General features: G+C 38.9%; 1 protein-coding gene across 7 annotated transcripts in view; it reads right to left on the reverse strand.

Annotated features, from left to right (window-relative positions):
* The window catches only part of Qki (QKI, KH domain containing RNA binding), a 125803-nt gene that overhangs the window by 61982 nt on the left and 36378 nt on the right, over positions 1-27443 (reverse strand). For all 7 annotated transcript variants that reach the window (XM_045159115.1, XM_045159114.1, XM_045159119.1 and 4 more), the window contains exon 2: positions 12310-12452. In XM_045159115.1, the coding sequence (XP_045015050.1) occupies positions 12310-12452 (143 nt within the window). The remainder of the gene's footprint in view (positions 1-12309; positions 12453-27443) is intronic.

The raw sequence follows: 27443 nt of genomic DNA on the forward strand, positions 1-27443 counted from the left end.
CCCTACTTTGTTTACTCTAAGTTCTTTTAAGCAGAGTGAGAAAAGGCCTTTCACTGTCAAATTCAGTTCAACAAAACATTTATTCAAGGCTTCCTACAGGGTGAGAAGTAGATGTGAAGGATTTAAGAAGGAAATTCTCCCTGTTCTCAGAGAATCCTGAAATGTTCTTAAACTGTTCTGCTGCCTAGTCAATTTCACAGAAGCAGCAGTCCCACAGCTGTTCTTTACCAACAGATATACTCAACTATGGCCAATCAACTTAATACTAGCTAGACCTGCATTATATATCAACTATGGCAGAAGAGTCTGAAATGCATTATGGATGAAGATAAACCAGCATGTTAGTATTTACTTAGATGTGACCCATGTCAGTTTGTCAAACTAGCTGGTCATTCTGAGGGTACACCCCTTTCACACATTAAATCTCCTCTGCTGGAACTACAGCATCAAGAGTTAAAAGAAAAAGTAACTATCACTAGAAAATTTTTTTAAAGAAAATAGGGGGGAAAAACATTAAATCTATATACAAATTTGGAGCTATAAAAGCCAATCACAACTACCCCATCACACCCAGGAACCTAACAAGTAACTCAACTATATTGAAATGTGTACCAAGGAGATTCTAATACAAGTCCAACTGTCAAGGTCACCCTGCTCAAAATGTTGTAAGCAAAGAATGAAAAAAAAAAAATCATAGCAGCTGCTTTGTCTACTGCAACCAATTTCCAAGTTAATATCCTATGCCTTGCATTAAAATTTGTTCTGTGTTGATTTATCATGCCAGTTCTGCAGCTTCATTCAATTAAAACAATGTCACAACACTTTCAGAGAAAATCATTTCAAACAGCCTAAGCTAAGTGCAACCAGAAACACCAATAGGTAAAGAAAACTACATATATTCACTAACACTACTTTTTTAAGTACAGGTATTTTCCACAGCTCCCAATTATATTTCTACCAACTGGCATGTTAATTTCTAAAGAGGTTTCACAACAAGTATGTCTAACACTATTCACTGCTGCTCATTTCATTTTTAAGAGGAAAAGAATTTCCCCAATGACAAAAATGCAAATTATGAAAAATCTAGAAACCTCTAAAATTTTCTATAATTAAAGTTAAAACCTTAGGGCTGGAGAGATGGCTTAGTTGGAGGCCACCCTGAGCTAGAGTAAGACCTTACCTGGAAAGACCAAAAAAACAAAACAAAACAAAAAAACTAATTAAAAAAGACGAGGTTGGCACCATTGGGCAGCTTCCTAGGAGGGCAAACACAACACAAGGAGGCTGGGAGCTGGTCCAAACCACATATACCCCATTAAAGCAGCGAGAACCAAGGACAACCCAAATCTATCAACAAGACAAGGATAGCTGACTCCCTGGTAGGAGATGGACCACCCCTCCCACAGCAGCCAGGGCCCAAGTGAAACCACAGAGGAACTGGAGAGATGAGTAAGAGTGTTACTTCCATGGTGAGCCTGACAACATGGGCCAGGGTGATACAGCAGTCACTGAGGATACTCCAAATGCACCAAAGCAGAAGTACAAAAGCTGCTAAGAGCACAACACTCAAGTAGACTTAAAGCACACCCACCAAGGCTAAGGGAATTTTGTGGAAGAGGGGACGTAATATCCAGAGGCACTGCACTCCCCGCCTCCCAACAATGGCTGACTGTTGCTCTCACAAATCATAACCCACAACTCCATGGTGAGTACCAGCAATCCTACTAAGGAGGGCCCTCAGTGGTGTAAGGGCAAGAAGGAGGGAAATGACAGTACCAATATATAATGTGTCCATACATAGTTTCTACTTAACAAAATTTTAAAAGAAAATTTTTAAAAAGGTTATAAAAGGGGCTGGAGAGAAGGCTTAGCAGTCAAGGCATTTGGCTGCAAAGCCAAAGGATCCCAGTTTGATTCTCCAATATCCACGAAAGCTAGATGTACAAGGGGGACACATGTATCTGAAGTTCGTTTACAGTGGCTGGATGTTCTGGCATGACAATTCTCTCACTCTCTGTCTGAAATGTATAAATAAGATATATTATTTTTAAAAAAAAAAGGATGACAGCTTTAAAAAAAGGTTATAAAAGAATATGCATTTTTGGATTATTTCTTGATATATGAGACCATCAGTTTTTAAACACCATATCTATTATATCTACGATTATTTTAATTAGATACTTTAATATATATATATATATATATATATCATAGGAGCAAAATAACATAGTAGCAATAAACACACCCACATAAAGTCAACAAAAGCAGGCTAAAGGGATATTTGAAGACAAAACCAGCTCTACAGAAAATACTTGAGCTGGGCATAGTGACGCATGCCTTTAATCCCAGCATTCGGGAGGCAGAGGTAGGAGCATTGCCATGATTTTGAGGCCACCCTAAGACTACATAGTGAATTCCAGGTCAGCCTGGGTTAGAATGAAACCTTACTTTGAAAAACCAAAAAAGAAAGGAAGGGAGGGAGGGGGGAAGGGAGGGAGGGAGGGAGGGAGGGAGGGAGGGAGGGAGGGAGGGAGGGAGGGAGGGAGGGAGGGAAGGAAGGAAGGAAGGAAGGAAGGAAGGAAGGAAGGAAGGAAGGAAGGAAGGAAGGAAGGAAGGAAGGAAATAAATACTTGAAAGGATCCTCCATGCTGAAAAGAAGGAAAAGCACACATATAAGGAACCTGGAAAAAACAAACCATACTCACATACTAGAAAATACAAGACAGCAAAGGTAAAAATGGAAGAACTACAAAACAAGGAAAATGGAAAAATAAATACACACCTTTCAATAATAACTCTTAATATCAACGGCCTCAATGCCCCAACCAAAAGACATAGGTTTGCAGACTGGGTTAGGAGGCAGGATCCTTCAATTTGTTGCATTCAAGAAACTTACCTTTTTACAAAGAATGGGCAGACACTTTATCTTAAGGTGAAAGGGTGGAAAACAGTGTTTCAAGTAAATGGGCCTAGAAAAGAAGCAGGGGTCGCTATCCTAATAATACCTGACAAGGTAGACTTCAGTCCAACATTAGTTAGGAAACATAGGAAAGTCACTTTATACTAATTAAAGAAACACTCCAACAGGACATTACAACCCTAAACACCTATGCACCTAACATGGGGCTCCCAACCTCACCAAACAAACACTATTAGAATTAAGGTCACAGATAACGCCAAATAAATAGACCATGTATTAGGACACAAAGCAAATCTTAACAAAAATAGGAGAATTGAAGCAATTCCTTATACTCTGATCACAATGGGATCAAACTACAAATCAATAGCAAGAAAAGCTATAGAGCATACACCATATCATGGAAACTAAACAAAACATCACTAAATGATTAACAGGTCAATGAGGAAATAGAGTGAAAGGATAATGAGAACACAACATACCACAAGCTTTGGGACATAATGAAGGCAGTCCTAAGAGGAAGATTTATAGCATTAAGGGCCTGTGTTAGGAAATTAGAAAGGTCGCAAATAAACAACTTAATGCTTCACCTTAAAGCCTTAGAAAAAGAAGACAACAAACCAAAAAATCAGTAGACAAGAAGAAATAATAAAGATTAGGGCAAAAGTTAATGAAATAGAAACAAAACAAAAACAAAAAACAATCCAAAGAATCAATGAAACAAAGAGTTGATTCTTTGAAAGGATAAACAAGATGGAAAAACCCTTAGCAAATCTGACCAAAAGAAGAGAGAAGAGGCACAAATTAATAAAATTAGAGATTTTTAAAAAAGCACTATCACAACAGGTACCAGAGAAAGTCAAAACTAAGGACTTACTGTAAGAATATATACTTCACTAAATTTGAAAATCTGAAAGAAATGGATTATTTCCTTGATTAATATGACCTACCAAAATTAAATCAAGATGAGATTAAACACTTAAATAGACCTATAGCAAGTATGAAGATCCAAGCATTATCAAAAATTTCCCAATTCACTGGATTCACTGGTGAATTTTACCAGACCTTCATGGAAGAACTAACACCAATGCTTATTAAACTTTTCCATACAATAGAAAAAGAAGGAATCCTACACCAAACTCCTGATACCAAAACCAAAAACAAAGATAGAAAAAAGAAAATTACAGATCAGTATCCCTCATGAACAGATGCAAAAATTCTCAACAAAATATTGGCAAACAGAATACAAGAATATGTCAGAAAGATCATTCACCCCAAGCAAGTAGGATGTATCCCAGAGATGTGCAAGGATGGTTCAACATACGCAAATCGATAAATGTAATACATTATATAATGGACTTAAGGACTAAAATCACATGCTCATCTCATTAGATGCAGAAAAGGCATTCTGCAAAATCGAACAACCATGACAAGAGACTTAGAGAGACTGGTAATAGAAAGAACATTATCTTAACATAATAAAGACTATTTATGACGAACCTATAGCCAACATAATACTAAATGGAGGAAAAACTTGAAACTTTTCCACTAAAATCAGGAACAAGGGTTGTCCACTGTCCCCACTTTTATTCAACATTGTACTGGAAGTCTTAACTATAGCAAAAAGGCAAGGCACACACATAAAAGGGATACAAATTGGAAAGGAAAAGGTCAAGTTATCATTATTTGCAGATGACAGGACTCTATACATAAAGGACCCTAAAGCAAACTGTTAGAGCTGATAAAATACTCTGAGCAACATAGCAGGATACAAAATAAACACACAGAAACCAGTAGCCTTCCAATATGCTAACAATAAGCACATAGATGATAAACTCAAGAGAATCATTCCCATTCACAACTGCAACAACAACAAAAAAATTAGGTGCCTTGGAATAAACCTAACCAAGGAAGAGAAGGATGTCTACAATGAAAACACTCAATTGAGAAATTGCAAAAGACAATAGGAAATGCAAAGACATCCCTTGTTCTTGTATCGGAAGAATCAATATTGTGAAAATGGCAATCTTATCAAAAGCAATCTACACATTTAACGCAATACCCATCAAAATTCCTATTGCATTCTTCACGGAAATAGAAAAAAAAATTCAAAAATTCAATTGGAAGCACAAAATACCTCGAATATCAAAAACAATTTTGAGGCTGGAGAGATGGCTTAGCGGTTAAGTGCTTGCCTGTGAAGCCTAAGGACCCCAGTTCGAGGCTCAATTCTCCAGGACCCACATAAGCCAGATGCACAAGGGGGCGCACGCGTCTGGAGTTCGTTTGAAGTGGTTGGAGGTCCTGGCGCGCCCATTCTCTCTCTCTCTCTCTCTCTCTCTCTCTCTCTCTCTCCTTCTTTCTCTCTCTGTCACTCTCAAATAAATAAATACAAATTTAAAAAAAAAATTTGAGTAACAAGGCTGGTGGTATCACCATATCTGATTTTAACCCATATTATAGAGCCATAGTAACAAAAACAGCATGGTACTGGCACAAAAACAGACATGTAGATCAATGGAACAGAATAAAGGACCCAAAGTGGCTCAAGCATCTGGGGATTGTTTGCAGTGGCTGGAGGCCCTGGCATGTCAACTCTCTCTCTCTTCTCTACTTGCCAATAAATAAGTAAATAAATAAATATTAATTATAATTTTTAAACACACACAACAATAGGGGCCTGAGAAATGGCTTAGTGGATAAAGCGCCTACCTTTCTCAAGCCTCAGTATCCAAGTTCAAAGCTCATGGCTAATGCAGCAAAGAACAAAGAGAACAAGGCAGAAACTCTGCCTCAAAAAAGCAACATGTAAGGTGAAGACTCCAGAAAGTTGTCCTCTGACATCTACAAGTGTGCCATGACAAACTCACACACAAACACACACCCAAAAACCAAAAGCCAAGGATTATATTTTATATCCCTCTGCATAGTTACCTGGAGCAAACTATAAGCAAATATTTCTAGAATCGATGATGATTAATAAACAATTCTGCTTTACATTCACATTTTAATTTTTTTACGGTGGTTTTTCAATTGTATGGCTGTTGCTCAAGACTGAATCCAGACTGTTAAAAATCTTACACACACGCTTAAAATAAACTGCCCCGGTTAAGAATGACTTGGTTAATGGAAGGCTAGTAGAAAAGGACCAGAAGAGAGGACTTGGACAGCTATATGCCAGTTGGACTGGCCTAACACTCTGGTGATCTATTATGCAAAGATCATGCTCTAGGTAGCTACTGTCTCTTCACCTCTGGCTCAGCAGAAACATAAATGGAGATGCAAAACCAATCATAGCTAGTCAAGATCACATCTTCATACACTGTCCATAAATCAATGTCACAAAAAAAGCTGCTACTATGAAAGATTTCTATACACATAATCACCAAACATTAACTTAAAATTAAACACATCATGAACTTGGGGATTTCTGGACGGAAGGTCCATACTTCATGGAGCAGCTTGATGGCATGAGCCCTGGCTCTGAACAAGACATACACTTTAAACTGTGCATGCCATCACACCAGGAAATGCCAATGAACACTGCCTGAATGAAATACCTCAGCTCAGGTTCAAGACTATGACATGTTACGAATTACAGTATTATTTTTAGTACATGAAGTTTTCTGATCTTATAGAAACATAATGGTTTCATTATGAAGAACAAAGACAATATCTTCTTAGTATCATTCCTCAGCATTTAAATATCAAATTATTGCATCTTTGGGTTGTATTGTGTTAGTGTTTGATTTTCTAAATTGCTATTTCAGTAATACCTTACATTTCCTTAAAAGATTGTCATACAGTAAAATTTGGTTTGATTGAGCCAGACTTCCAAATAATTTTTAAAATGGCTCTAACCTACTTCTTCCATTTTGTATTTGTATTTTGCATTTATACAAAGCAGAATTCTCAGCATGGATAATTCTAAAATGGCTCAGTGGTTAATGTGCTTGCCTGTAGAGCCTAACAAGCTAAATTCCATTCCCCAGTACCCATGTAAAGCCAGATGCATAAAATGGCACAAGCATCTGCAGTTCATTTCCAGGGGCAGGAGGCCCTGGTGTGCCCAATATTTCTGTCTGTCACACTTTTTCTTTGTTTGTTTGTTTTGGTTTGGTTTTTCTAAGTAGGGTCTCACTTTAGCTCAGGCTGACCTGGAATTCACTATGTAGTCTCAGGGTGGCCTTGAACTCATGGTGATGATCCTCCCTCCTACCTCTGCCTCCCAAGTACAGGAAATAAAAGGCATGCACCACCACGCCTGGCTTTCTGTCTCTCTCCTATCTCTCTTGAAAACATATGATTGAAAGACACACAATGGCCTGCAGTAAGTCAATCATGATTTCTTAAAACTAAACAAGTACATCCATTCCATTAGTATGCAAGTTTTCTTCTTTAGTAATACTAAATACTAAAATGTTTTTCTATTTTTATGAGGCAAGCATAACAGACTGGCCTTTTTTGTGTGTGTGAGTGAGAGAACTGGCATGCCAAGGCCTCCAGCCAGAGTAACTCCAGACGCGTGCACCACCTTGTGCACATGTGTGACCTTGCATGCTTGTGTCACCTTGTGCATCTGGCCAATGTAGAATCTCAAGGGTGGACAATGGGCTCTTACACTTCTCAGGCAAGTGCCTTAACCCCTAACCCATCTCACAAAGAATAATGCATACATCTCCTTTGTTAGTATGAAGGTTAATAAACATGAAATCCATAAAACGATGCTTTTAATGAATCGATCATATAGTTTCACATTCCCACGTCATTAAGTCAATAGTCCAAAAACAAGAAAGGCAACAAACAGCACTACCTGCATTTTAAGACAATCTGTCTAAGTCAGTTCCAGAGTTGTACAAATAAATCCAAAATACTACCACTGAGCTGGGGATAAAGAAGTTGGTAAAGAAGTTGTCCAGCATGTACAAAGCCTTAGGTTCCATCACTAACACTGCAAAAATAATACAAATAAAAACAAAATACTACCTCCAACCTAATGCTGACATCTGGAAGCAGCCATAGGCAAATGCAAAAGATAGCCACTTTTATGTTTAATGATATTTGAAAAAATGAGATTCAAGCATATGTGAAATAAACATTTAATTTCCACGTACAGGACTGGAGAGATGGCTCAGTGGTTAAGATGCTTGCAGAGCCTAACAGCTGGGGTTCACTCCCCAAATACCCATGCAAAGCCAGATACACAAAGTGATACATTCACCCAGAGTTCATCTATAGCAGCTAGAAGGCCTGGAGTGCCAATTCTCATTAATTCATTTTTTTTCTCCCTTCCCCCCTTCTTTCGCAATGTTGACCACTTACTAAGCCCTAAAGAAAAATAAGATGAAAGAAGTCCCTGATTTTCTGGAGCTCATTTTCTGGTAACATTTATACATCATCAAGGAATTTTCTATTTTATTTTATACAGAGAGAAAGGGGGTTGGGGAGAGAATGAGAGAGAGGGAGGGAGGGAGGGAGGGAGGGAGGGAGGGAGAGAGGGAGAGAATGGGTGCACCAGGGACGCTGCAAACAAACACCAGATGAATACAACACCTTCTGCATCTGCCTTATGTGGGACCTGGAGAATTGAACCTGGATCCTTAGGCTTTGCAGGCAAGCGTCTTAACCACTAAGCCATCTCTCCAGCCCCATCAAGGAATTTTATAAGGGCATGCCATGAATTAACATAGTCTCTAACTCTGTGAGAAAACTGTCTCCATTACTGAGATGAGAGAAGCTAAGGACTGAGGAACAATAAAAATTTGCCCATGTTGCAGTTACCTTTTACTGCTAGAACAAACACCAGACCAGCAGCCAATGGGAGAAAAGGGTTTATTTCAGGTTTATAGGGGAGACATGGAAAAAGTTGGCTTACTTCCATAGATACATCACCAACAGGCAGCAAACACAACCAACAGCCAGAGCTCAACATTGCCTCTTAACATATTCAAGCCACCACAACCCATGTCACAAAAGAAAACCTAGCCAAAAATCTGGGTCAGAGTTCACACACTGACCATTACACCCTACTTCCAAGTGATGTCAGGGGAAGAGATTGAGTAAAGGAAAGGTGGAGGTTGGGCTAATCAAAATCTAAGAGGATATAAATAAATCAAATAGAAACCTACTTTTTTTGGACAATGGAACACTCAGGAGCCGAAGATTGTTGCTAGAAAATCTTCAATGCCAGGGATGGGACACCTCCAGTGAGTTGTTGGCTAGGGAGGTCCTCATACCCCTAAAACACTATAGGCCATTGCCGAGGCCCTAGCTTTCCCACCAGGAATAGATGGTAAGACCCTATTGCTGAAGACTCCACATACTTGGGCTGCAAGGCCACTGAGAAATCCTGCTGGAACTGAGCTGAAAACCTCCTCCATGTAGACCAGCTAACAGAAAGCTGAAGGAGCCATTCTACATGTAGTTCAATGGGAGAAAGAGAAATTACCAGTGAAGATACTCAACAGTGGACACTGCAAGCCTTATAATTGGCCAGGTAGGCCAAATGAACGGGTGCAATAGTGGCATGTCTGTCCTGGTAGAAGCCAACTGCCCTCCAATCGGACTGGAGGCCCGCTCCATGGGGGGAACACATCCCTGATACTGAAAACTTAAAAGTGGGGTAGTCATGAGCCCTAGGGGGTGTAACATCTGCTGCTGTCTGGAAAAATGTATATACTCTGCTTATCAAACTGCCCAGTAAGCACTTCTCTTAATATTAATCTCACTTTGGGGAGAGAATCTTCTCTTTTCAGATGGCAATAACCTTGGGATGACTCAAAAGGTATCATGGTGCTGGAAAGAAGTGACTGGAGTACTTAGTACTTGAATATCTCTATCATACCTTCCAAGGCTCAGGGCCCATTGCAGAAGAAGTGGTGGAAAGAATGTAAGAGACAAAGGAAAGGTAGGACTCCTTACAATGTGCTCCCCCCCCCCCCAGACACAAAATAACCTGAATATCCATGATCTCACAGTGCCTGACACTACCTACATAAGACCATCATTAACAGGAGGAAAAGATCATCACATCAAAATAGAAGAGAGACTGATTGAGATGAGGAGGGGATATGGAGGAAAATGGAATTTCAAAGGGGAAAGTGGGGTGAGGGAGGGTATTACCTTGGGTTTTTTTTTTTTAATATAATCATGGAAGTTGTTAATAAAAATTTTTTTGGAAAAAAAAAAAAACAACCACCAAACATGCAAAACACAAATACACAAACAAACACACATACACACCAGGAAAAAAAGAAAACACTCACAAAGGCAGCTTGTCATACAAAGAGGGGAGAAAGGGAAGCACATAAAATGATCTCTAGAACATAAAGTGATAGAAGGTTAAGAAGGTGAATAATTTTTGAATTCTAAAATAAATTTTCTCCATACTGTCTAATTCTGACATAACACTCCTCCATTACATGTTAGTATTATTCACTTTTTTAAAGTTAAGATAGTCATTACTTGGTATATATTGATAACCTCAGAAGAGAAAAACTCAGTAACTGCAGATGCTATCTCAGCTGGCAATTTGGCAGGATTAAGATTCACCATGGAAACAAATTTCTGGGCATGTCTGTGAGGGATTTTTCTGGATTGAGTTATTCAAGTCGGGAAGACCCACCCTAATTATAGGCGGTGCCATCTCATGGGCTGGGAATCCTGACTGCCTAAAACCCTCAGCATTCCTTCACCTAAATGTGGCTGGCTGTTTCGTGCTTTCAAAGCCTTATTTTCCTCATCACAATAGGCAGAATTTATGGAAACCATAAGCCAAAATAAACCCTTCCTCTTTTATAAGCAGTTGTTGGGTGTTTTGTCATAGCAGTATGAAAAATAATACATTAAATCAACCCTTCTTTTTACAATATCATCCTAAGGTAAGGGTATATTTGCAACCAGGAATACTTATAAAATAAGACTGTAGATGTTTATCAAAACTGTATTAAAAATGCAAAAGCTTTCCCCCATTAACCACACTTATGATGTTTATCCTCATTTACTGATTAATACTGTATAACTAATGGATCTAAAAGTAGGGCTGGAGAGATGGCTTAGCGGTTAAGCGCTTGCCTGTGAAGCCTAAGGACCCCCATTCGAGGCTCGCTTCCCCAGGTCCCACGTTAGCCAGATGCACAAGGGGGCGCACGCGTCTGGAGTTCATTTGCAGAAGCTGGAAGCCCTGGCGCGCCCATTCTCTCTCTCTCCCTCTATCTGCCTTTCTCTCTGTGTCTGTCTCTCTCAAATAAATAAATAAATAAAAATTTAAAAAATAAAAAAATAAAAGTATATCCCATTTTTTGACATAATACCAATTTCCATTTTTTCTCTCATTTACTATCTGAATTCTCTGAAGGATGACAAAAGGCTGCCATATTTCCTTCATTCAACAGGTACCAGATATCTATTATGTGGGATGATGCAGTAAATAACAAAGTTCTGTTTTATGTACCAAACCTTCTGCAGGGGAGAAAGAAAGTATTATATAACAGATTCTATTTTGGACAGCAGAAGGAAACACACACGCAGAGAGAGAGAGAGAGGGAGGGAGGGAGGGAGGGAGGGAGGGAGGGAGGGAGAGAAAGAGAGAGAACACGCAAGCTTATGAGCAAGCGAGCATGCCAGCCAGCCACTGGCTCACTAGGTTGAAGCATGACCAGATGTCTTTTAGATGAACTGGTCAGGAGAGGCCTTTCTGAGGTGATTATTTAAGCTGAAAAGAATCCAGCCATTAGAGAACAGTTAAAAAAAAAAAAAAAAAACTAACAAAAGTCTTAAGGCTAGGGAACAGACGTGACTGGTTGTCAAAGCCAAAAAAGAAGGCCATCCTGATTACACTAAGAGGGGTGGGGATGGGAAATCACTTAAGAGGAGGTCAGAGAAAGAGAATGGATCTGATTCAGTAGGGTTTTGAAATAAAAGGCAAACAAACTGCAATCATTTAGAATCATCTATGAGGGCAAAGAGACTACTTTCCAACAAGTTGCTTATGAACACTTGAGCACCTAACATGGGGAAAATGAGACAAGAAGTGTTTACATTTTACAGGAACTTCAGATCTGAAAGCAACCTTACTTTACAGAAAGGATATGATTCAGTCTGTGAGTTCTCTGAGGTCAGATTTTTAAAAAGGCTCTTAAACATTCAGGCCAAAGCTCTTTACACAATTCTTAGTCTCAACCTGAAACTCAAAACTATCTATACTATGAGAAGTTCCAAAAGTGACATAACAGTCAGTGGAAACATTTAAATTATCCATGCAAAGTTATTTCTATTTCCAGTCTCTTACACAATTACCTTAAAGCATCTGACAAGGTTCAAATATTTACTACACATTATCTTTGCAAATTCTGTGGGGAAAAAAGTGGAATAAGACAACAAAAGATACTTACATCTGGGTATTCTTTTACAGGCACATAAAGTTTCTCTTGTAACTGAACAATAGGTCCCACCGCATCAGGCAACTCTGCACTCCTTTTCTCTGTACTGCCATTTAATGTGTCATTGTACATGTCTTTCCGTACTCTGCTAATTTCTGTTAAAAGTAAAAATTTTAAATGTGTTAGCCAAAAAAAGGTATTCTTGCAAGTCCAGGAAAAAAGGGGGTGAGGGGACATCATTGATAAAATGTTGAAACTCCAATGAAAAACTGCCTATTTTGTCATTATCAAGATTAATAAGCCATTAAGATGATAGCCTTAATCTCCATTATAAATTAAATATATGCCAACCCAATGACACACAAAACTAACTTCAGAGCACAAGACTCTTTACCAATATGATACAGGTTTACCTTACCTAAATTTCCCACATTTAAGTTAAGTTTAGTCTTTCCTAATCAGTTTCCATCAACTATGATGATAATGCCAATTAGATAAAACCAATACCAAAGGCCTTTTAATACCCCTTTAATACCAAGGCCTCTAGCCACTGCAAACAAACTCCCAACAAATGCACTACCATGTGCATCTGGCTTACATGGTTTCTGGAGAATTGAACCTGGGTCCTTAGGTTTTTCAGGCAAGTGTCTTAACCACTAAGCCATGTCTCCAGCTCTGAACAGATATTTTTGATATCCTTGGCAAGCATCTGAATTTGATACAGAACTACAGGAGTTAAAGCTATGAGAAGAACTGTTGCAGGGAAGGCATGGGAAGAAGAGAAGACAGAATGAAGTCCATGAAGAACAGCACTCAAGGGAAAAGAAAGCATCTAAACAGAATTTAAAACAAGGGAAGGGTAAGTTAGAAGAACTAGAAAGACTGGTGCCAAGGTGATCAAATACTATGGAGATATGATAAGCAAGCACCTTTAACCACTGAGCCATTTTGCCAGCCCCCAAATACTGTAAGTAAATAACAGGAGATGATGCTTTAGATTGCCGGACCAGCTATGCTGGTGTATGCCTTTAATCCCAGAGGTAGGAGGATCACCAAGAGTTTGAGGCTAACCTGGGAGGCTAACCTGGGATGACACAGAGAATTTCAGGTCACCCTGGGCAAACAAAACAAAATTTGAAATGTACATATTCTGTGATAATATTTCTTTTATTACAACTATTATCCTACAAATAATAATTTACTTATTAATTTTCCAGGCATTTATGTCTGAAGAGCAAATCAAATCAACAAAATCAAAAGAAAATACCTTGCATTGCATTAAGTTCAAAGGACTTCATTCTTGGTTATTTTTATACCTCTGGTCTTATTATGAAATCCTTAATAGTGCTACATTATCATATAGCGTTTAGCTTAACCAAATGATATTAAGAATTGGGGAAGGTGGTGCATGCTTCAGCCCTCAGGAGATAGAGATTACTATGAGTTGGATACCTGCCTGAGACTACATAGTAAATTCCAGGGCACCCATGGCTAGAGTGACCCTAACCTACCTTAAAAACCAAAAACAGGGCTGAAAAGATAGTTTGGCGGTTAAGTGCTTGCCTGTGAAACCTAAGGACTCCGGTTCAGGGTTCAATTCCCCAGTACCCTCATAAGCCAGATGCACAAGGTGGCCTGTGCATCTGAGGTTCATCTGCAGTGGTCTGGAGGCCCTGGTGCACACATACACTCACACTCTCGCTCTCTTTCTCTGTTGCTCTCCAATAAACGAAAATAAACAAAAAAATTAAAAAGAAAAGAAAAACAACAAGGACATTAAAATTTTTAATGTGATTGCAATTACATACAGCCTTTAGTTCGGGGCTCTAGATTCTATCTATCCATCCATCTATGAGGAAGAGGAAGGGAAGGAAAAAATAGGCATACAGGCATGCCAAGGCCTTTTGCCACAGCAAATGAACACCAGACACAGGCACCACTTTGTGCATCTGGTTTTATGTAGGTACTGTGGAACTGAACTCATGCTATCAGATTTTGCAAACAAGCACCTTTTAATTACTGAACCATCTCTCCAGCCTGTTGAAAGCATTTTGGTATTAATTTCTTTAAAAACTGCTAATTCTTGGTACAGTGTTAACATTAACACCAACATTAAAAAATGTGCCAATACAGGAAGCCCTAGGGTACCCATACTCACTATCTCTCAAATAAATAATCTAAAAAAAAAAAAAATAAATAATCTAAAAACAAAAACAAAAAAAAGTTACTCCTGTTTCTTAAAATGTGCCAATAACAGCCTTAAAATTTTACATAAAATTTGCATGCAATTATAGAAGGAAAGCATCCTAAACAGGCAACCTGTGTATTTGAAAAAAAGAAAAAACAAAATAAAGATAGGAATGTAGTTCAATGGGAGAATACTTGCACAACACATGAGGCCTTGGGTTCAATCCTCAGGACTTGAGAGGAGAGAAGTTTATTACTATGAACTTAAGAACAGTTCAACAATTAAAAATTAACTATGTTAAGTAACCATAGTAATACAAAGAACATAATTTTTCTGGTAAACAAGCTTATCAAACTCATAAAACTAAAAAATAATCAATTGTAAATTATTCAAGTATTCCATTACAATGACATTAAAACATGCATATGCTGGGTGTGGTGGCGCATGCCTTTAATCCCAGCACCTGGGAGGCAGAGATAGGAGGATCACCATGAGTTCGAGGCCACCCTGAGACTCCATAGTGAATTCAGGTCAGCTTGGGCTAGAGTGAGACCCCACCTCAAAAAACAAAAAATAAAAAAAAAAAAAAACATGCATATAAAACCAATAATCAAGTTGGAGAGATGGCTTAGCAGTTAAAGTGCTTGCCTGCAAAGCCTAAGGACCCAGCTTCCATTCCACAGCACCCCTGTAAAGGCAAATGCAAAGTGGTGCATGTATCTGGAGTTTGTGTGCAGAAACAAAAAGCCCTGACATGCCCACTCTTTCTATCTGCCTCTTCCTCTCCCCTCCCTACCTCTCCCCTCCCCCCTCTCTCTAATAAATATTTAAAAATTATTTTTAAAAACAAACAATAGCGATGTGCAAAAGCCTTCAGCCAGAGGGCTACTTCCTTTCTCATCAGAAACATCATACCTAAGAGAAGCCATATAGATGTGGGAAAGCTTCCCTTCCAGTGTCAACCATTGTTAGACAACAGAAAAATACAGGAAATAAACCATATCCATGTAAGGAATGTGGGACAGCTTTTAATGGAAAATCGTATCTCAAAGAGCATGAGAAACTTCATACTGGAGAAAAACCATTTGAATACAGACAGTATGGAAGAGCCTTCAGCCAGAAGCATAGGATCATTCATAGTGGGGGAAAAAACTCTTGAATTGTAATGAATGTGCTAAGGACTTTAGCCAGACAGAAAACCTCATTATCCACTAGAGAATCTACACTGGAGAGAAACCGTATAAATGCACAGAGTGTGGGAAAGCTTTCATTCAGAAGTCAAGCCTCATCAGACACCAGAGAAGTCATACTGAAGAGAAACCCTATGCAAGCAAGAAATGTGGCAAAATGTACAGTGGGAAATCAAACCTCACTGAGTATGAGAAAATTCACATTGGAGAGAAATACTATAAATCTAACAAATGTGGAAAAGCCTTTTTGCAGATCACGTCACTACATGATGTACATATGAAAATTCATACAGGTGATAAACCTTACGAATGTTAAGTATGTGTGAAAGCCTTCTGTCAAAGCTCATCTCTCACAGTGTATGAGCAGCCACACAGTTCTATGGCCACAGACCTGAACACACCCAATCTTGTCTGTTCTTGGAAGCTAAGCAGAGTCAGACCTAGTTAGTACTTGGATGGTAATTTCTTTTACATTAAAATGACACCAAGATGGAAAATCAGGGCTGGAGATGTGGCCTAGTGGTTAAGCGCTTGCCTGTGAAGCCTAAGGACCCCGGTTCGAGGCTCGGTTCCCCAGGTCCCACATTAGCCAGATGCACAAGGGGGCGCACGCGTCTGGAGTTCGTTTGCAGAGGCTGGAAGCCCTGGCGCGCCCATTCTCTCTCTCCCTCTATCTGTCTTTCTCTCTGTGTCTGTGGCTCTCAAATAAATAAATAAATAATAATTTTAAAAAAAAAGATGGAAAATCAAGTAGCAACTCAAGACTAATCATAATATTGTGAAAGTCAACATTCCCACAACAAACATTGTTAATACTTGTGGGAACATTGTCATTAAAGTCAGGATCAAGTTATGGACACCAACCAGTATATTTCTGGAAAGCCTATAGATTTGGTAAGACAGTATGAAACACAAAGATCAGAAATAAAGAAGTAAATTGTGAAAATTAAAAAAAAAAGAAAGAAGTAGAATTAGTTGGGCATGGTGGTGCATACCTTTAATCTCAACACTCACTATGGAGGTAAAAGTATGATAATCACTGTGAGTTCAAGACCGCCTTGAGACTACATAGTGAATTCCAGGTCAGCCTGGGCTAGAGCAAAACCCTACCTCTTAAAAACAACAAAAGACTTTTGTTGCATGTTTTACCATGCGCATAATTAGTAAAAGTATGCTCCAAAAAGTGTGTTTGTGTGTCAAGATTCTCACCATGTAGTACAGATTAGTTTCAAATGCTTTGTGATCTACCTCTCTCAACCTCCTAAATATAGGGATTACAGGCATGCATCTTCATTTCCAATAAAAGTCTTTGATACACTTGTATGGTGGTGCACGCACAAGTTTAATCCCAACACTCGGGAGGCAGAGGTAGGAGGACTGCCGTGAGTTCAAGAGTACATAGTGAATTCCAGGTCAGCCTGTGCTACAGTGAGACCCTACCTCAAAGAAGAAAGAAAGAAGGGAGGGAGGGAATAAATTGGGACAGAATTTCAAATATAAACACACATACAAATTTATAGTGACTTGGCAATTCTTTTGATAATACTGATTGGTATGAAATCTTGGATGACTTCCAAAATAGTCTCAGGGTAAATAAATGGCTTGATTGCATAGTTGTTCTGTATTACACATACTTCATTTACTAAAGTCCCTTCCCATTCTGTCCTCCTACTCTGCTTTTGCCATCACACCTAAATGACTCTAAATGGAAAAGGTCTCTGAGATCATGTATTAAGTGATTATGCATTCCAAATGTCTTTCCAAAAAGTAAAGCTTCATATAAAAATTTTAATGGAATATTTTTAAAGCCTTATGGCAATAAAGAATTTCTAGATTCCATGATATTCAACTATTACTTTTGAGTATTTATACATACACCTAGGAAGCTGAGACACTTATTCAAGGAGTTATATACCAGTCAGTTTGTTGCAGCATGAATTATGGTAGCCCAATTCAGAACGCACGTTGTTTGTGAAACAAAGGAATAAGACATAGTACCTGTACAGCACAATGTTCTTCTGTAGCAGCTCACTAGGACAGATGATATGTTCACAGAAAAAGAATGAAAAGCAGTGTAGAGTGAGAAAACTGAAGTGATGGATATGTTGTAATGATACCTTTGTGAATTTGAATAAAAGCAACACTAGCCAGCCCTGGTACTAAGTATTGGTTATGGAAAAAGACACTTTTCTCTAAAAGTCTAAATAATGAATCAGAAGGACATATACCCAGTTCATTAACATGCTGCTGCTTGCTGTGAGCAAGAAGGGAAGTGTGACTCATACAGCAGCCAAAGGACACATCCCTTTTGCATCTAAAAATCCATCTTCCATGAAAATGAGAGTGTAACTAAATTTAACAACAGCAACAACAACAAATCTAGCTGGGCATGGTAGTGCATGCCTTTAATCCCTGCACTTGGGAGGCTAAGGTGAGAAGACTGCTATGAGTTCGAGGCCAGCCTGAAACTACGTAGTGAATTCCAGGTCAGCCTGAACTACAGTGAGACCCCTACCTTGAAAAAACAAAAACAAAAACAAAAAAATCCTTATATACATCATCCAATTCAATATAATGTAGTTCTTAAGATATATCACACTACTTAACAATAGAGCACAAATTATGTGTACGATAGTGCTGACAGGAATAAAAATGACTGACTTGCAGACCTCCAGGAACTTAGAACCTAACTCACCTTTGAACCTAACCAGCTGGGGTGGGTATACTCTATGAACAGCAGCAGTCTCCAGTGTCCTCCTTATAATCCTCAATTCAGAACAAGTTCTGATTCCAGCTCTAACAGTTAACTGATTTGGGACACATCTCTTATTTAACCTCTCTGGCCAGTGTTCTTATAATCAGAAGTCACTTAACTCAATGACTCATTGAACCCATTGCATTCTGACCTCAGCATGCAGAGACCCCATTTATTTTCCCTGTAACCCATGTTTAAAACTTTCCAATCACTAAATCCTAGCAATCCATTTCTAATATTATCCTAACTAACTGATCTGATTATAGCCAGACTAATACAGAAACATGCAGTAGGAACAGGAAATGCTCCATCAAGCCCTTGCATAAGTGGTGGGTTGTCAGGTGTTAATTTATGAAAGACAGGAGTCACTAATTACTGTGCTGTGGACCAGTTTCTTACTGTGTAATAGTGCTCAACTTGGCCACACACCTTGGAACCATTGCTACAGATTCCTACACTACTGGGCTAGAGAGATAGCTCAGGAGTAAGGTACTTGCCTGCAAAGCCTAACAACCCTGGTTAGATTCCCCAGTACCCATGTAAAGTACAATGCACAAAGTGGGGCATGTACCCACAGCTTATTGGCAAAAGGTTCTAGTATGTCCATTCTCTCTGACCCCCACCCGCCCCAGCTCACAAATAGATTAAAAAACTTAATAAAGGAAAAAAAAAATACTACTACTTAGGGCTTGGGAGATGACTCGGAGCAGTTAAAGGCACTTGCTTGCAAAAAAATTCCTGTTACAGTAACCCCCAAATTAAGCATATGTACTCCATCTTATACCTGCAATAAAGAGTATGTATTATAAATACCTCAAGTTCTTAAATGTTACTTGTTTTCCTAAATGGAAACCCCCACTATTAATATCTATTGGTTGCCATTCAAAAACACTTCTAAGTTGTCTAATACTGGGACTGAAGAGATGACTTGGAGGTTAATATACTTGTCTGCAGAGCCTAAGGATCTGGAACCACACAGGTCCAACTCCCCAGTCCCCATGTAAAGCCAGAAAGTTGTATTATATGCACGTATCCTCTAAACTATACCACGTGCTTTATATTTGTACTTTTCCAATTACTCAGGCACATTCCAATTTACTCAGGTTCCTTTAAAAGTATAAAATCCCCAAGAACATTTCATGATAATAGATTATGCAGGCTAAGGTTATCTAATTCTGGTCCTGAACTCCCCAATTTTCCCTCTGGTTTAAGAGCACTTAATTCCTTAGCAAGCTTAACATACTGCTGACATTGTGTTGCTGGTGCTAAGACAAGCCTCTACCATTACAATCTCACAACTGTTCATTTAGATAACAGCAAACCATTTAAAACATTTTCCTGGTTGTTTTCTACTACCGATTCTCCTTTAGACTGATGTTGATCTGCTGACATTCTTTATAGCTGATTTATTAAGAATCTCTACCTAACTGGCTGTACATTTCACAACATATACTCATTACTAGGTTGGATAACAAAACACTGGCTTATCTTACTAATCATCTGATGAAATCTCACCTACACTGCACTCACCCCCTTTTATTAAGACTGGACCTCACTGTATCTCTAGCCCAGACTGGCAGCCAGTTAACAATTCCCTGCCCCTGTCTCCTGAATGTTAGCTAAGATTATAGGTATTACTCCAGACCCCACCTGTTTCTGGACAGTGAGCTATAGGATGTGCCAACAAGTTCAGAAAATGTTCAGCTTTGTAGCATTTAGGTTCCTATTCTCCCGCCCCTACCCTTTTTTGCACGCGCATGCATGTATGCTGTAGCATAAGTATGGTGTGTGAATGTGGAGAGGCCAGAGAAAAACATCAGATGTCCTCATACTGCTCAACCATTTTTCTCTTTCCTTGAGACAGAGTCTTTCCTTCATCCCAGAGCTTCTGTCAATCAGCAAGCCCTAGCAATCTCCAATTCTGAGGTTACAGATGTTTATGGCCATAATCAGCTTTTTTTTTTAAATTTTAGGTAGGGTCTCACTCTAGCCCAGGTTGACCTGAAATCCACTATGTAGTCTCAGGTGGCCTCAAACTCATGGCAATCTTCCCACTGCCTCCCAAGTACTGGGATTAAAGTCCTTCACCACCACACCAGGTTATGACCAAATTTTTTATGTGGATTTTGGTCAGTTGAGCTTGAAGGCCTCTGGCACAAAAGGTATGCTTAAGTCGTAGCACTCTAGCCACTGAGCCATCTCCCCAGCCCTATTTCTAGAATAGCTTAGTGACCACACTTTTCAAATTTCAGTACACAGAGACTCCTTGTGTTTAGGACTGGAAATGTGAACCACTTGTACATATGACCTGCTATCCCTCAAATTTTCCTACTTTCTAATTATCGTAACTATTCTTTCTTTTCCACGCTATAGCTCAGTGTCCGTTAATCTTGCTGCTCGCAGGGAAACTACCCCTGCACAGCTGTCTGTGACCTGTTGATAGTACATCACCTATATTATTCCTTCCCCTTGTCAACCTGACTATGGGTTAAGCTGTTTACAATCATTGTCATGTTTTTCTTCTCTAACATTTTCATTAAATCACCACTCTTACTGTATCAGAATTACTACAGCACACCCTCTTCATCCCTTACATTTTGCCCACTTCTTAAAACCTAATCATATTTACCTCCAGATTTACTTTATGATAACACCGTCAGCATCAAGGACAAGAAGTTTTAGAGAACATAAAAACGTAGGTGGACAAACTTAAATAACAAGATTAAGCTTGCAAATACATAAATAAAAATTGTATTAAAAACTAAAATTATAGTTTTGCTTTATTTGCAAGTAGAAAAACAGAGAGGAAAGGGGTGCACCACAGCCTCTTGCACCTGCAAAAAGCTCCAGAGGTATGCCCCACTTTCTGCATTTGGCTTTACGCGGGTACTGGGTAACTGAACCCAGACTGCTAGGCTTGGCAAACAAGTGATTTTAATCGCTTAACCACCCCTCCAGTCCCCAAAGAACTATTTTTTTTAAATGTCATTAATAGTCCAACTTTAAATTATAGACATAAATATTTATTTGGTCATATACCTGTTTGTTCTTTGTGCATTGCACTTAAATCCATTAAAGCACATGCTGGCATTTGAACATAGGTATTGAAAATACAGAAAGGTAATCTGCTGGATTCACTGCTGAATTTTACCAGACCTTCAGGGAAGAATTAACACCATTGCTTCTTAAGCTTTTCCATAAAAGAGGAAAAGAAGGAATCCTACCAAACTCCTCCTACTAAGCCACCATCACCCTGATACCAAAACCAGGCAAAGATACAACAACAAAAAAAAAAAAACTAGTGTTGTAAGTGCTAGGCTTGAGCTAGGGTCAGCAGGCTTGCAGAGCAAGCCCCTAAAGCAAATCTTTAAAAGAAGCTACTGGATCATAACTACTGAGTTAGTGGTTTGAGCAAGAATAGAGTAGTGCTAAACAGCTGATACAGCTCCTTCATCTCTTCCAAGTCAGAACGCTATGTGACTAGTAATTAGTAATTCTTTCACATGGCAATTTTAGTTTAGTCTAGGAAATAATTTCAGCTTCCTGGCTTTTAAGATTATTTTGAAGTGTACTTCTGAAACTGTATTATATTTGAAGAGAACTGAAATATTAACTTTTTAAACTTAAATAGCTGGCTAAAAGAACTTTAAAAACACAAATTAAGCTGGGCATATGGTGGTGCATGCCTTTAATCCCAGCACTCGAGAGGCAGAGGTAGGAGGATCACCATGAGTTTGCGGCCACCCTGATATTACATAGTGAATTCCAGGGGGCCTGGGTTAGAGTGAGACCCTACCAAAACAAAACAAAACAAAACAAAAACACAAGTTGATATTTACTAAATATCACATATTTACTAAATAATAGGAGGAAGTTATTTATATCTAGCAGAGATGCCACTTCATAAAGAGAAATCTCAGCCTCCTAATTGACATGATTAAGGCTGTGGGGCAATACATATTCTTAAGGACTTTGATTTTTTTGGCAATCAGTATCTTTTAATACCCACTCTTACATAAATACTCCATGCTGGTTTTGATTGTATGTGTATATTGTTCAGTTTAATTTTAGAATTCACATATATTTTGTTCCACGCAGCCTACTAGAATACTCGTACAGCAAGCAAACACCTAGAGTCACTTCTGCTGTTACTGTGAGTTACTTAAGGGCCACATGACACCCTCAAGACATTGTAATTCCACCAAAATTTATAAACCCATCAGAAATGACCCCCAGTGAAACTGATTTAGAAGAAATGCCTGAGAAAGATTACAAAAAAAAGTGATTATAACTATGTTCAAAGAAATCAATGGTGCTGGGCAAACTGGGTATGTAGAAGGATGACAATAGATCCTTATTTTTCTCCATGCACAATAATCAACTCTAGCTGTGCATGATGGTACATGGCCTTTAATCCCAGCACTTGGGAAGCAGAGGTAGGAGGCCATCCTGAGCCTACATAGTGAATTCCAGATCAGCCTGAGCTGGGGTGAAACCCCACCTTGAAAAAAAAAAATGAAACTAAACTAAACAAAAAAAAAAAAAAAAAGAATCAAGTCTAAGTGGATCAAAGACCTTATCATCAGACCTGAAACTCTGAAATTGCTAGAGGAAAAAGTAGGGGAAGCACTTTAACATATTGACATAGGCAATGACTTTCTGAATATAACCACAGTTGCTCAGGAAATAAAACCACTAATCAACCACAGGGACCTCATGAAATTTCAAAGCTTTTGTACAGCAAAGGACACTGTGAATAGAGCATAGAGACAACCTACAGAATGGGAGAGAAATCTTTGTCCGCTATACATTTGACAGAGGATTAATACCCACAAGATACAAAGAACCCCCCCCAAAAAAACAGTAAGAAACCAAACAACCCATTAACAGATGGGCTATGGAACTAAATAAAGAGTTCTCACTGGAAGAAATACAGATGGCATATAAAATCTAAAAAATGTTCTATATCCTTAAGCCATCAGGGAAATGCAATTTAAAACTATGTTGAGATTCCATCTCACTCCTGTCAGAATGGCTATCATCAATAAATCAAATGACAATAAATGTTGGCAAGGATGTAGATGTGGGATGTGGGAATGTAATCTGGTAAAACCATTGTGCAATGATCAGTGTCATAGTCATCTGGTAGATTTACCATATGACCCAACTATACCACTCCTAGGCATATATCCTAAAGAATCCTAAAGATTCTTCATACAGTTTAGAGATATTTCCACAACCATGTTTATTGCCGCTCTATTCACAGTAGCTCAATGTCCCTCAACTAATGAATGGATAATAAAGACGTGGTACAAGATGGAGTTGTATTCAGAGGTAAATAACAATGGAATTTTGAAATTTGCAGAGAAATGGATGGAGCTGCAAACAATTATACTAAGTGAGGTAACCTCACACATCACATGTTCTCTCTCCTATGTGGATCCTAGCTACAAATGTTCAGACTTGTGTGTAAGTTGGAGTAAAAACAAGTCGGTAGCAGAGGCCAGTAAGCTAGAAAAGGACTATAAGGGAGGGAGTAGAGGAGAGGACTTAAGGGGATGGTACTGTATATATATAAGTAGATGAACAGATTCCTGGGGGTGGCAGGGCCTAAATAAGATCAGGGGAAGAGACTGAGTACAAAAAGGGTGGAGGAAGGGCTAATCAAAATATACAAAACTGTGAATAAGCCATATGATAACCTACTTTTTTTGGATAATGGTACATCCAGAAGCCATAGACTGTTACTAGAAAAATTTCAGTGCCAGGGATGGGATACCGTCCAGTGAACTGTTGGCCAGAAAGGTCTCTATTACCCCAAAACATTACTCGCTACTGTGAAGACTCTTGGTTTAGCACCAGAAATAAATGGTAAGAGGCCCTACTGCTGAAGATTCCACATGCCAGGGCTGCAAGGTCACTGAGAAATCAAACTGTGGCAGAGCTGAAACCTCCTCCCTATAAACCAGTGGACAGAAAGCTGGAAAAAGCTGCCCAGCTTGCAACACTATGGGAAACAAAAGTCATCAGCAGTGAAAACAGTGGAAACTGCAAGCCTCAAGTTGGGCCAGCCAGGTCAAATGACCAAATGGATGCAATTGTGGCATGTCTCTTCAGAAACCAACTGCTCTCTAATTGGACTGGAGGACAGCTCTATGGGAGGGAATACATACCTGATACTGAAAATCAAAAGCCTATGGTGGGGAGATCATGAGCCTTACTGTCTGGCTAAATGCATATATTATGCTCACCAAACTGCTCTGTAAGCACTTTACTTAAGGTTCATACCCATTTGTTAATGCTACTCTTGCTTTTGGTTAAGAGAAGCTTCTCTTTTCAGATGGTGGTGACCACTGGGATGACCCAAAAGGCACCATCGTGCTGTGAAGTGACTGAGGAGTTGTTGGCACCAAAACATCTCATTCACACCTTCTAAGGCTCAGAGCTCTTGTGGGAAGGGTGGAAGAAGGAATAAGAGTCAAAGGAAGGGTAGGACTGCTTACAATGCAATTGCAATTGGCCTCAATACCATGGTCTCACAGCTCACAGCACTACTTTCACAGGATTTTCATGACAGAAAAGATGATGACAACAAAATAACAGAGAGACTAATGGGGGAGAGGGAGGGAATATGATGGAAGGGGAGAATGGGGGACAGGAAGAAATTACCATGATTTGTCATGTATGGAAGTTGTCAATAAAATAAAAGTCAAAAAATATAGCTGGGCGTGGTAGCACATTCCTTTAGTCCCAGCACTCGGGAGGCAGAGGTAGTAGGTGGACTGCGATGAGTTCAAGGCCATCCTGAGACTACATAGCGAATTACAGGTCAGCCTGAGCTAGAGTGAGACCCTACCTCAGAAAAAAAAAAAACAAAACACACACACACACACACACCTGGTGTGGTGGTGGCACATGCCTTTAATCTCATCACTTGGGAGGCCGAGGTAGGAGGACTGCTGTGAGTTCAGGGCCACCCTGAGATTACATAGTGAACCCTGGGTTACAGCAAGACCGTACTCAGGGAAAAAAAAAAAAAAAATTCCACTGTGATTACTTTCTAATTTTACTTGCATTTCTTAAACTACAAATAGAAGCATCATAAAATCCAGCTATACCACTCTGAGTACACTCTGAAAGCAAGCAGTCAGCACACCTCAAAGATACTTGCATATCCACTTTCATTATGGAAATACAACAGCCAAGATACAAATCCCTCCAACTAAAAAGGAAATGTACACTAGTTATACACAGGGAGTGTCATTCAGCTATAAAGAACAAAATTATGTCAGGTGTTAAAAAAAAGGATGGAACTAGAGATCATGTCAATGGAATTAGCCAGGCTCACCACAGAAACCCCACCTTTTATCTCATCAGAATATAATATATAATAGAGTATATGCATAAATATGTATGCATATATATACATATATATTTTTCATGGGTTGCAGAAACTGCTGAGTAGCTACGGCACCTGCCTGTCAATGAAAACATGACAAATAAAACACATTAGTTATCGACTAATCTAAAAGTAAACTAAATAGATACTGTAATAGAAATAACACAACAGAGAAGGGAAGGTCTCTTAAAAATGAGTAAAAACTGGGCTGAAGAGATGGCTTAGCGGTTAAGCGCTTGCCTGTGAAGCCTAAGGACCCCAGTTCGAGGTTCGGTTCCCCAGGTCCCACGTTAGCCAGATGCACAAGGGGGCGCACGCATCTGGAGTTCGTTTGCAGAGGCTGGAAGCCCTGGCGCACCCATTCTCTCTCTCTCTCTCCATCTGTCTTTCTCTCTATGTCTGTCGTTCTCAAATAAATAAATAAAAAATGAACAAAAAAAAATTTAAAAAAAATGAGTAAAAACTAAAATTTTAATTGGAATAGGCATCTTTCTCATGAACTTAATTTATCTTCTGTTTAACAAAGAGGAGAACACTTTTAAATGTGGTTACTTCTACAAGTTAAATGTCAAGTATCATTTAGTAAAAGTGTGGCTTTCTGGCATTTATTTCTGGAATTAAAGGAAAACAGTACTTATCACTATGGAATGTCAATTCTATAAAATTCTACAACTTAAAGTGAACATTTAAAATTTTTTGTCACTGATTATCAACAGGTCAACAGCAAACCCGTAGGTATCATCAGAATCCATGTTAAAAAAGTATCTCCCAATATTCGTAAGTCTATCCTTCCCCACTTAGAACAATGCAAATGGTTACTCAAAACATAGAAGGGAAGACTTTAAACAATGTTCTCTTATAAGCACTGTTACTGTATGTTTCAAAAACACTTTTCTAGCCAGGCATGGTGCACAAGCCTTTAATCTCAACGCTTGAGAGACAGAGACAGTTTGAGGCCACCCTGAGATTACATAGTGAATTCCAGATCACCCTGAACTATACTGAAACCCTACCTGGAAAAATAAAAACATTTTTAAAAAATCCCAGATCTTTAACTGGTAATAAGAATGAAAGCAGTGGGATATAACTCATAGAATTATTGTTTTTAATTGAGGGAACAGTTTTGCAGATTTGAATTAGGAACTATCAAAGTAAAGATGGAATTTAAAAGTCACTAACTGGAGATCACCAGAGTAAAAACAATGGCAGACCAAAAAAATTTCATTCAACGCATGCTAAAATTAGTGAACAAAATATGAGCTATAGGATAAAAGTACAGTTTCAGGATCTCTCTATACTATCAATTACAAAGAAAAAAAGAAGGAACATGGCAGACATCATCTTAACCAAGAGATCTTTAAGGCAATATGCCCTATCTACTATAAATCACTGAGATGGGCAGTCTTCTTGCCAAAGCTGTACATCCTCAACATCTTGAGATATTATCAAACCAACTCAAACTGAACAAGACTTATATAAGAAAACCCTTCCAAGTACCAAAGTAATGAAAGAAAAACAATCACAAAATTAGAGGCTAAAAGATCAGGAAAGGCATGTCTCTAATCCCAGCATTTGGAAGGCTGGAGGGAGGAGGATCAGGAGATCAAGGTCATC

This window comes from Jaculus jaculus, chromosome 9 (assembly GCF_020740685.1).
Source record: "Jaculus jaculus isolate mJacJac1 chromosome 9, mJacJac1.mat.Y.cur, whole genome shotgun sequence".
Classification (NCBI taxonomy): Eukaryota; Metazoa; Chordata; class Mammalia; order Rodentia; family Dipodidae; genus Jaculus; species Jaculus jaculus.